Here is a 12249-nt window from a genome sequence, read left to right as displayed (position 1 = left end):
ACCCACTTCAATTATGCCATTTTTAAGCATACTTTCAATTTCTTTCTGAACCTGTGCCAATTTTAAATGGTTAATTCTATATGGATGTTGTTTAATTGGAACAGCATTTCCCACATCTACATCATGTATAGCCATTTTAGTGACGAATGTGATATAAAATAGTTACTTTAGAGATATTAGTTATTGTAATGTAAATATAGGCCGGTCTGATTCTGTTAGTTCACAGACAAAGGATTTCAGAACGCATGGCAAAGCAAGGGAGAGGGGTGTCCAGCTAAGGAGGAGAAAAGGATGTTGGGTAATAGGAGGCCAGAGGAAGGGATGAGAAGTGAGCCAATCAGGATGTATGGCCAGGTCAGGAGGGGTATAGGATGACCTATGAGAATCGTGGATGTGAAACTTGATGCCATTGGAATGTATTTGCAGAAATCCCTTTGTCTCCTTCATTTGTTTTCCAGGGGTATAGGAGACTGGTTCTGTGTCCTGTGTCTGTGAGAAACGAATCAGACTTGCAAGTCAAATAAAATAACTAATGCTATGCCTGCAAATCCATCTCAAGTTTTATTGAGGCCAGACTGACGGGTAAAGAAATTTATGATTTGTCATTAGTACTTCCCAACTTATTTCCACAAACTTGCCCATGTGATATTAGTAACTATTTCAGGTCAGTTTGTTTGTTCTCTGGAAGGTAACTCAATAATTTATCCCAATTTTTAATCACATCCTCATTATGCAATTTAATTTGAGGAATGTCAAATTCAGACTCATCTGGATTTGGTTCTTCAGTTTGAGGTAGAATCACTAAAACCTCCTACTTTTGCTCTCCTTCCCTGTCAAAATACCTTTTAAGTATATTCGCATGACACACTCTGTGAGTTTTCCGTCTATATGGTATTCTTACCAAAGAATTCACCTCAATTTCAATCAATTTCCTTTCAATCTGATAAGGTCCACAAAACCTTGCTTTTAAAGGTTCATCTACCATTGGTAACAATACTAAAACTTTATCTCCACTGGCAAAACTACAAACTTTTGCTTTCTTGTCCATTACCTGTTTCGTCACATGCTGTGCAACGTTTAAATCTAGCTAATTCACCTGCTCTATTTAATCGTTCCCTAATATTTGACTCGTAATCCAATAATGCAATTTCAGACTCCTCACTCACCAATTTCTCCTTAATCAATTTAAGTGGTCCTCTTACCTCATGACCAAAAATTAGTTCAAAAGAACTGAATTTGGTTGACTCATTAGGTGCATCCCTAATTGCAAACGGTACGAATGGAATTCCTTTATCCCAATGCTCTGGATAATCTTGACAGTAATTCCTCAACGTTGTCTTTAACATCTGGCACCACTGTTCTAACGCTCCCTGCGAATCTGGATGGTACGCAGTTGATTTAAATTGTTTTACTCCTAAGCTATCCACAACTTCGTTCAATAACCTTGAGCGAAAATTTGATACTCTATCGGATTGTATTTCTGTGGGTAGTCCATATTTATTAAATAATTTAAGTAACTCCTCCACAATCTTTTTAGCTGTATTATTGCGTACTGGAATGGCCTCTGGAGACCTAGTAGACACATCCATTATAGTCAAAGGATATTGATTCCCACTTTTCATTTTATGAAGCGGTCCTACACAATCAATTAAGACCCTTGTAAAAAATTCCTCAAATGCTGAAATGGGTATTAAGCGCGCTGGTTTTATCACTGCTTGAGGTTTCCCTATCACTTGACATGTGTGACATGATCAACAAAATTTAACTACATCTTTATGTAGTCCAGGCCAATAAAAATGTTTTTGTATTTTAGCTTGAGTTTTCCTTATTCTCAAATGACCTCCCACTGGTACCTCAAGTGCTACTCAGAACATCTTCTTTCAATACCCAACTGGCAATATCACTTGATGAACTTCTGCTCACGTTTCATCTGCCTGCATGTGTAAAGGTCTCCATTTTCTCATTAAGACATCATTTGTAAGGTAATAACATTCTGGTAAACACTCAGATTCCTCTTCTGTGTATGCTTTCTGATACATCCGTTTTATTTCTGGATCTTTCTGTTGTAACTCTGCCACGTTTCCCGAATTAAAAATATCCGCCTCATCGTCCACCTCTTCTTGTTCTTTTCCAACCATCTGATCAAAACTTTGAGCGGGACTTCTGGTGGCGGCTATGTCGGAGTAGGTTGCACATTTGGTGACTCCCGCTTGGGTCGAACCTTTGGACCTTTTCCCCCGATTTTTTGTCGGATTTGATTTGGTAAATTGATGGTGGAGGCAATTGTGAAGTGGATTCCTGCATCAGTGCATGGAGGGGCGGACTAGAAGTACTCGCAAAGGAAGAAATAGGTGAACAGGGAAGGCTTGGGCGGAAGCTGCAGCGGGAGAAAGCATGGCGGACGACCAGGGTCCTGGCTTGACGACACAGCGGTCGACGGAGCAGCTGATGCAGTTCATTCAGGAGGGCTTAGCCAAGCAGAACAGGAATGCTTGGACCTAATTAAAGAATCGATTGAGTGGCTGGAACGTAGACTGGATGCTCAAGACCGGGCAATCCAGAAAGTGGAGAAGGCGCTGGCTGAGCAGGAGGAACATCAAATAGCAGTGGAGTTGGAGGTGGGAATGCTGAGAGACCAGCAGAAAAGGCTCCTGGAGAAGGTGGAGGACCTTAAGAATAGGTCCCGCCAGCAGAACTTGAGAATTGTTGGTCTCCTGGAGGGGTCCGAAGGAATGGACGCAGGGGCGTACATAGCGGGCATGTTCGAGAAGTTATTGGGGGATGGGACGTTCTTCCGACCCTTGGAGGTGGACAGGGCTCACAAAGCGCTCGCGAAGAAGCCGCGTGTGGGGGACCCCCCCCCCTCGAGGGAAATGGTGGTGAGATTTCACAGGTACTTGGACAAGGAGCGTATTTTATGGTGGGCCAGGCAGACATGGAGCTGTAAATTGGAGAATAGTATCCTACGGATCTATCAGGATCTGAGTGCGGAGGTGGTCAGAAGAGCGGGGTTGAACCAGATAAAGTCGAACCTTTTCAAGAAAAAGGTTAAGTTTGGACTGCTGTATCCGACCCGCTTTGGGTCACGTATGAGGAGCAACATTTTTATTTTGAGTCGCCCGAGGAAGCGACGGACTTCGCTAGAAGGAAAGGGCTGGTGGCGGACTGAGGCCTTTGAACTTTGCTGCAGCGCTCATGTTTAAAAAAAAAAGTTTCTTGTTTTTTGGATGTTATTTGTAATGCCTTCTGTCTTGATTTGGGGCTTGTTGCAGAGCTGTGTGTGTTAAAGTTTACATTTGCACTGATGGGGGATGGAGGTGCGATTGTTAGATGTTGGATCTTCTGTTTGATCTTTTCTTTGTTTTTCGCGTTTTCTTTTCGGGCAATTGTGTTGGGATTGTTTTTCTTTTGCATATGTGTGTCTGAGCGGGGGGAGAGGGGGGCTGGGAACAATAGGTGGGAGAATGTCTGGCGCCATGGGCGGGGGTCACCAAGCTAGCTGGGCGGGCTAGCTCACGGAAGCGCAGTGCAGGATGAGCAGATGTTATGCTTGTTGAAGGGGTTGGTTTACATAGTGCTGTTACTAGGGGCGGGGGGGGGGGGGGGGGGGGGAAGGGGGTAAATTGCTCTGCTGACGGGGGAACGACATTTGCTGTGGGACAGAAAGGAGGTCGGGGGCGGAGGCTGCCTGGGGGCGGGCCGGAGGATGAATGGGGCACGGGCTGGAGACTGGCCCAAGAAAGGTCATGGCTGATCGATGAAGGGGGGGGGGGGCGATAAGCCCCCCAACCAGGTTGATCACCTGGAACATAAGGGGGCTAAATGGGCCGGTTAACAGGGCACGCGTGTTCGCGCATTTGAGGGGACTGAAGGCGGACGTGGTAATGTTATTGGAGACGGACCTTAGAGTAACTGATCAGATTAGATTAAGGAAGGGCTGGGTTGGACAGGTTTTTCACTCGGGGCTGGTCTCTGAGACTAGAGGGGTCGCAATCCTGATTAATAAGCGAGTGTCATTCGAGGCTGGAAGAATAGCTGCGGATGTGGGAGGCCGGTACATTATGATCAGTGGGAAGCTGGAGGGGCTGCCGGTGTTTCTAGTGAATGTGTACGCGCCAAATTGAGATGATGTGGAGTTTATAAAAAGGATGTTGGGGAAGATCCCGGACCTGGATTTGCATAAGTTGGTCATGGGGGGGAACTTTAACACAGTCATCGACCCTGGGCTAGATCGGTCGAGCTCAAGGACAGGCAGGGTTCCAGCAATGGCAAAGGAGCTGAAGGGGTTCATGGAGCAAATGGGTGGGATGGACCCATGGAGATTTGGGCGGCCGAGAGTGAAGGAGTTCTCCTTCTACTCACATGTGCATAAAGTGTACTCCCGGATGACTTTTTTATTTTCACCCCTCTACTGACGGGGGTAGTGGACAGGGGGTATTCGGCGATCACAATCTCGGATCATGTCCCGCACTGTGTTGACCTAGAGGTTAGCAAGGAGAGTAGCCAGCACCCGCACTGGAGGCTGGACGTGGGACTTTTAGCTGATGAAGAGGTGTGTGGGCGGCTGAGGAAATATATTCAGAACTACCTGGAAGGTAACGACACAGGTGAAGTTTCAGCGGCGGTGGTCTGGGAGGCATTGAAGTCGGTGGTTAGAGGGGAGCTGATCTTGATACAGGCCCACATTGAGAAGGCAGATAGAGCAGAGACAGACCGACTGATAAAGGAGATATTGCAGGTCGACAGGAGGTATGCGGAGACCCCAGAAGCAGGGCTTCTAAGGGAGAGATGGAGGCTACAGGCGAAGTTTGGCTTGTTCACTACAGGGAAGGCGGTGGAGCAGCTGAAAAAGGCGAGGGGGGCGAATGATGAACATGGAGAGAAGGCCAGGAGAATGCTTGCGCAGCAGCTTAGAAAGAGGGAGGCAGCCAGGGAGTTAGGGAAAGTAAAGGACGGGGACAGGAACCTGGTTGGAGATTCAGCAGGGGTTAATAAGGCGTTCAAGGAGTTTTACAGTAGGTTGTATGAGTCGGAACCCCCAGCTGGGCCGGAGCGGATGAGACACTTTTTAGGGGGGCTGAAGTTCCCGAAGGTGGACGTGGGTTTGGTAGAAGGGCTGGGGGCCCCGGTCAGGTTGGAGGAAATAGCAGAGGGTCTGAATGCAATGCAGTTGGGTAAAGCCCCGGGGCCGGACGGGACCCAGTGGAGTTTTATAAAAAGTTCTCTAGGATATTGGGGTCGCTGTTGATGAAGACATTCAATGAGGCAAGGAAGACTCATCTTTATTCCGTGGTCCTTCTTTCAACGGGTCAATAAGGTGATCACTGGCTTAGTATGGGCGGGTTAAGACCCCGCGAGTAAAAAAAGGGATGCTGGAGCGGAGCCGGGGGGGAGGGCGGGCTGGCGCTGCCAAACTTTAGTAATTATTATAGGGCGGCGAATATAGCCATGATTAGGAAGTGGCTGGTGGGGGAGGGTCGGTATGGGAGCGAGTGGAGGCGGCATCATGCAACGGCACTAGTTTGGGGGGCATTGGTAATGGCGCCTCTGCCGTTCCCGCCGGCACGGTACTCCACCAGCCCCGTGGTGGGTCGGTCCTGAGAGTCTGGGGGCAATGGAGGAGACATGTGGGAGCGGAGGGAGCATCGGTCTTGTCTCCAATCTGCAATAATCACCGGTTTCCCGGGAAGGCTGGATGGAGGGTTCCAGAGATAGAGAGAGCAGGGATTGAGAGGATGGAAGGTATGTTTACAGAGGTGAGCTTGTCTATCCCGAGGGAGCTTGAGGAGGAATTTGGATTGACGAGAGTAAATGAGTTTAGGTACATGCAGGCACGGGACGTCCTACACAGGCAGGTCTCAACCTTCCTGCTCATACCACCAAGGGGGATACAGGACAGGGTAGTTTCCAGAATGTGGGTGGGCGAAGGAAGGGTTTCTGACATTTACAAGGAACTTATGGGGTCAGAGGAGATGCAGACCTAGGAGTTGAAACGCAAGTGGGAAGAGGAGTTAGGAGGAGAGATAGAGGATGGTCTCTGGGCGGACGCGTTGAGTTGAGTCAACGCGTCCACATCGTGTGCCAGGCTCAGCCTGATACAGTTCAAGGTCATTCACCGGGCTCACATGACAGTGGCTCGGATGGGCAGGTTCTTTGGGGTAGAAGATAGGTGCGCAAGGTGTGCGGGAGAGCCAGCGAACCATGTCCATATGTTCTGGGCATGCCTGAAGCTTAGGGGATTCTGGCAGGGGTTTGTGGCTGTCATGTCCAAAGTTGTGAAAACAAGTGTGACACCGAGTTCAGAGTGTCGGAAGACCCGGGAATCCAGGAGGAGAAAGGGGCAAACGTTCTAGCCTTTGATTCCCTGGTAGCCCGGAGATGGATACAATTAGCTTGGAGGGACTCAAAGCCCCCAAAGTCGGAAAACTGGCTAGGCTAGCTTTCTCTGTTTGGAGGAAATCAAGTTTGCCTTGAGAGGGTCAATGTTAGGGTTAGTCCGGTGGTGGCAGCCGTTCGTCAGCTTCTTTGGGGAAGATGGGGCGGGGGGGGGTTGGGGTTTAGTTTAGTTTAGAGTAGGGGGTTAGTAAAGGTGGGACCTGTAAGGGAGGAAGATGGCTTTTGCACTATGTTTATATTTTCATGTACATTGTTTATTCTGTTGTTGTTATAAAACCATAAATACCTCAATAAAATGTTTACAAAAAAAAAACTTAGGGCAGGATTCTCCCACCCCGGGGTCGGGCCGGAGAATTGCCGGGATGGACATGAATAGTGCCACGCCTCCCCTACGCCGGTCCATCGATTCTGCAGGGAGCGGAGTATCGGCACAATTGGCGCAGTCGGCGTGGCGCCGGTCGGGGACCGCTCTACTTGGCCCTCCGGCGATCCTCTGCCCTGGATGGGCCGAGCAGCCACGCAAAAAAAGCCGAGTCCCACCGGTGTCGTCCACACCTGCTCTTACCCGGCGGGACCTCGGAGTGGACCCATCCGGGGACGGCCTGGTGGGGAGGGAAGGGGGTCCGACCCCGGGGGGGGGCCTCCACTGTGGGCTGGCCCGCGATCAGGGCCCACTAATTGGCAGGCCGGCCTCTCGGACTGGGGGCCCCTTTTCTTCCGCGTCGGCCCCTGTCGCCCTACGCCATGTTGCGTCGGGACCGGCACGGAGAAGGGAGCCACTGCGCATGCACAGACCCGCAGCGCCCAGCTGACACCGGGGATCGGCAACTGAAGCGGCGTGAGTCACTCCAGTGCCATACTGGCCCCCTGTAGGGGTCAGAATCGCTGCTCCTCAGGCCATGTTGACGCCATCGAGAAACGCAACGGCGTTTACGACAGCGTCAACACTTAGTCTCAGGATCAGAGAATCCCGCCCTTTATCTTCACTCTTTTATTTCTCCCCTTGTCTTAACCTGTGACTTTGCGACCTTGTTACTACATAAACTGGAAAATTCCCAGGATTTTCATCCTTCAACAATTCAGTGTTTGATTTTCCATTGGCTTATTAACCACAGTAGGCATCACTATCCAGCTCTATCATTACCCAAAACAAACTGTATTTCTGGACAAGATAGTTTCTCTATTACTCCTACTACGACTTCACCACTCTTCATTGGACTTTCCAACCTCACTTTATATAATGGAACACTACTTTCTCACCCTGAATTCCATTTATCATCACCTTTTCTGGCAATATTCCTCCCAACTACATAATTCCTGATCACTTACTATTGAAGACTGACTAGCGGAGGCGCTGGATAGGTTTGGGTTTGGTGGGGGCTTTATCCGGTGGGTGCGATTGCTATACCAGGCGCCTGTGGCAAACGTGCGCACAAACTGGCTTAGGTCGGAGTATTTTAAATTGCACCGGGGTACGAGGCAAGGGTGTCCCCTTCCCAGTTATTATTTGCTCTAGCCATTGAGCCACTGGCCATAGCGTTGAGAGCGACAAGGAACTGTCAGGGGCTGGTCCGGGGGGGGGGGGGGGGGCCTGGAGCATCGGGTCTCGCTCTATGCGGATGATCTCCTCCTGTATATTTCAGACCCATTGGAGGGGATGGGGGAGGTCATGTGGATCTTAAGGGAATTTGGCAGTTTCTTGGGGTATAAATTGAACGTGGGGAAGAGCGAGTTGTTTGTGATCCAGGCTAAAGGACAGGAGAAAAGACTGAGGGAGCTGCCGCTGAGGAGGGTAGAGAAGAGCTTTCGTTACCTGGGTATACAGGTGGCCCAGAAGTGGGATTTGTTGCACAAGCTTAATCTGACCCGGCTGGTGGAACAAATGGAGGGGGACTTTGAAAGATGGGACATGCTCCCGCTGTCACTGGCGGGGAGGGTACAGACCGTGAAAATGACGGTCCTCCCCAGGTTTCTATTTGTATTCCAATGCGTTCCCATCTTCATGCCTAAGGCCTTTTTCAAGCGGGTTAATAAGATCATCTCGGGATTTGTGTGGGTGAACAAGACCCCGCGAGTGAAGAGAGTGCTGCTGGATCGCAGTCGGGGGGAGGGTGGGCTAGCGCTGCCGAACTTTTGCAACGACTACTGGGCGGCCAACATTGCCTTGATCAGGAAGTGAGTATTGGGGGAGGGGTCGGCATGGGAAGGGGTTGGAGGCGGCGTCATGCAAAGGCACCAGTTTGGGAGCGCTGGTAACGGCACCTCTGCCACCACGGGGGATACAAGATATAGTAGTGTCCAGTGGTGGAGGGAAGGTGTCGGATATCTACCAGGTGCTGTTGGAGGCGGAGGAAACACCGCTGGAGGAACTTAAAGGCAAGTGGGACGAGGAGTTAGGAGGGGAGATAGAGCCGGGACTATGGGCGGAAGCCCTAAGTAGGGTTAATTCCTCCTCATCATGTGCCAGGCTCAGTCTAATACAGTTTAAAGTGGTTCACTGGGCACACAAGATGGCAGCGAGGATGAGCAGGTTTTTCGGGTAGAAGACAGATGTGCGAGGTGTGCGGGGAGCCCAACAAACCTTGTCCATATGTTTTGGGCATGCCCGAAGCTTGAGGGGTTCCGGAAGGGATTTGCCAGGGCAATGTCCAAGGTGTTAGGAACACGGGTGTGCCGAGTCCAGAGGTGGCTATCTTTGGGGTGTCAGAAGAACCGGGTGTTCAGGGAGAGAAAGAGGCCGACGTTTGTTTTTTGTTATTTTCGGTGGTCTGTGAAGTCAGAGTCGTTTGGGGAAATATCTATTTTTGCACTATGTTAATGTTTAACACCTATTGTTCTTTTTCTGTTTTTGTTATAAAATTTTACAAATACTTCAATAAACATATTTTTTTAAAAAAGATTTACTAGCTCCTGTATCGCATAAAATTTTGATTTCTTTACCTACTCCTCCTGGTACACATGAGTAAACTTTACCCACACAACTAGAATCTTTGATCATGGATTCTAGAATTTTCCCCACAACCGGCACCAGCCTTCCTGGTCTATAATTCCATTTTCGCGCTACCTCCCTTTCTAAATAGTGGGGTTGCATTAGCTACCCTCTTTAAAGAGATCTGGCACCTTCTTCTCGATCGCCTCTTGATCAGGCTGGACATTCTTTTGCACCTCCTTCGCTTCAATTGGGTTTTCCTTTACCACTTCAACAAACTCCACTGGCTTATCCTGTTTTACCACATCAGCCTTCCCAGTGCTTTTCTTCAATTTCCCAACACTGTGACTTTACATGACTAGTTTATTACAGTAAAAACATCCAAAACCTTTCATTTCTCTTCCACCTACTGTATATATTTTGTAATCCGAGGTCCACTATCCTTATTATCTCTCATTAGATCTCCTTTACCTTTACCACCTGAGTATTTCTCTATTCCCCAGTTTCTATCCCTCACAGGCTGAAACTGATGTCGGAAACCAAACTTTGATTTATGAACTAATTCATAATCATCTGCCATTTCTGCTGCTAATCTCGCAGTTGTAACCCTCTGCTCTTCCACATGAGTTCTCACTACATCAGGAATTGATGTAGTGAGCTCTACCTAACAACTTTGTTTGAATCAGTCATACCCACATATCTGTGGCCATTCAATTTGATTAGCTACCTTCTCAAATGTAATCAGAAATGCTTCTACATCCTTCTCATCAAACCTTGGCGATGCTGGGACATATTTAAATAGATCCCCACCAAGCCTTCGACTATGACGCTCTTTCTCACTATCCCCATCACTATCCTCAGACTGTACGTTTCTCCTCTGCTAATTTTAACTGACTTTCATGTTTCATGGCCCTTTTCTGAAGTTCAAAGTCTCTCTCTTTTTCTTTTTCCCTGATCTGTACCTCCCTTTCTCTCACTTTTCGTTCTGCTAGGGCTATTTGTTCTTTTTCTATTTCTTCGCTCTCCTTTTCTTTTTCCCTGATCTGTACCGCCCTTTCTCTCTCTTTTTGTTCTGCTCGGGCTATTGGTTCTTTTTCTCTCATTTTGTATTCAAGCTGCTTTAATTCTTTTTTATGTTCAAGCTGTTTGATCTGTAATAGAATTCTTGCCATTTCCAATGATTCTGACTGTGTCTCAGGCAATTTTAAATGCTCAGCTACTGCCGCAATTCCCTCTTCTTGTCGTATTTTTTCAGGCACTGTGAACTGCAATGTTTTTGCCAAATCTATAAGCCTTTTTTAAATCTCTGTTTGTAAGGTACTGCGTGTGACCTTCTCCACTCCAAAACATTTCTGAGCCTCTGAAAGAGCCATTGTCCACAACACACACTCTATTTAAACTTGCATACAACACCTGAAAAGCAAACACAAATATGCTCACCCCTCACTGTCTTTAAGTTCACAAAACCAACCCAATTGCAAAAGATAGACGTTTATCCCGGATGAGCCCCCAAATTGTAATGGGCCAGGATTTTGAAAACACCAAAGTATATTATGGAATTCACCTGACCTATAACTGTTTATTGATTTTGGTTATGGTGAACACAAGAGCCTGCCTTCCAGGTGTTATTCAACAGAGTTCTTAAACACTTTTAATCAAAAAACAAGCTTTATTCTACAAATTTAGTTAACATTTGTATAAACACACACAGTAAGAATTGTTATCAACGACAAACATAAAGACCCTGCACAGCTACAGTAATCTATGTATAACCCTTAATAAATTCCCCCTTAACTGTTCTAATTCAATAACAGGATCCCATAAACCAAAAACCCCTTTATTTCAAACAGTAGGTAACTATAATAATTGGGTTTCTTCCTTGGAATAACTCTTTCATATTGAGAACAGAGTGACAGGCCAAAATACTTCTCTGTCTGAGTCTACAGCAGCCAAATGTAAAAACAAAAGTATAAACTCTAACCATAAACCAGCTCCAAACACAAAGCGAAAGTAAAACCAACTCCCAGAGCCACAGCCCAGCTCTACCCACACAATGACATCACTGAAGCCATGTGATAAGACAAAAACATTTCTTAAAGGGACACTCCCATGACAATATAAGTACGACATCTGGAAGTGAAATGTTATTACTTACAGTTTCTAGGTTTATCTTCATCCATTCCTTCATCTTCATTCTCTGGATCTATGTCTTCAGCTTGGGTAATCCAGTCCAGATAGCCTTTGAGATCCTCCTCTAACTGTTGTTTTTCCCTTAGCTTTTGAAAATCACCACGAGCTTTGGCCTTCTCCCTCTCTTTGGAAAACTCTCTATTTCCCACAAAACACAGAAAGCATGCTTTAGGTGACAGAAGCAGTATATTCAATTTATCTTGTTCGAGCAAATAATGCCGCCGCATTATATTCAAGGAGTTGATGGAGTGGGAAGGGGCCCCTATCAGAGAGGTGAAGAGGAAGTGGGAAGAGGAGCGGGGAGGAGAGCTGGAAATTGAACTGTGGGAAAAAGCCTTGAAGAGATTCAATTCATCCTCGTCGTGTACCAGACTTAGCTTGATCCAGTTCAAGGTGGTCCACAGGATCCACATGACGGCGGCCCAGATGAGCAGGTTCTTTGAGGAGATGGAGGACAGATGTGGGCGGTGTGGGGGTAGCCTGGTGAACCATTTACTTATGTTCTGGGCGTGTCTGACGTTGAGGGGTTTCTGGCAGGGATTTGCAGACGTTATGTCAGAAGTCCTGGAAGGGAGGGTAACTCCGAGTCCAGAACTGGCAATATTTGTGGTATCGGAAGATCCAGGGGCCAAGGGGGGGGGGCCGATGTCCTGGCCTTCTCCTCCCTGGTGGCCCGGAAATGGATTTTGCTGGGTTGGAGGGACTCGGAGCCCCCAAAGGCAGGAGTGTGGTTC

The 12249-nt window shown here is 47.7% G+C and overlaps 1 protein-coding gene across 5 annotated transcripts in view; it reads right to left on the bottom strand.

The window, feature by feature from the left end:
• The window catches only part of cacna1c (calcium channel, voltage-dependent, L type, alpha 1C subunit), a 1623635-nt gene that overhangs the window by 928759 nt on the left and 682627 nt on the right, over positions 1-12249 (bottom strand). For all 5 annotated transcript variants that reach the window (XM_072484617.1, XM_072484613.1, XM_072484615.1 and 2 more), the window contains one exon: positions 11481-11653. In XM_072484617.1, coding sequence (XP_072340718.1) covers positions 11481-11653 — 173 coding nt within the window. The remainder of the gene's footprint in view (positions 1-11480; positions 11654-12249) is intronic.

Source organism: Scyliorhinus torazame, chromosome 19 (genome assembly GCF_047496885.1).
Source record: "Scyliorhinus torazame isolate Kashiwa2021f chromosome 19, sScyTor2.1, whole genome shotgun sequence".
Lineage (NCBI taxonomy): Eukaryota > Metazoa > Chordata > Chondrichthyes > Carcharhiniformes > Scyliorhinidae > Scyliorhinus > Scyliorhinus torazame.
This window is presented reverse-complemented; position numbering and strand designations above follow the sequence as displayed.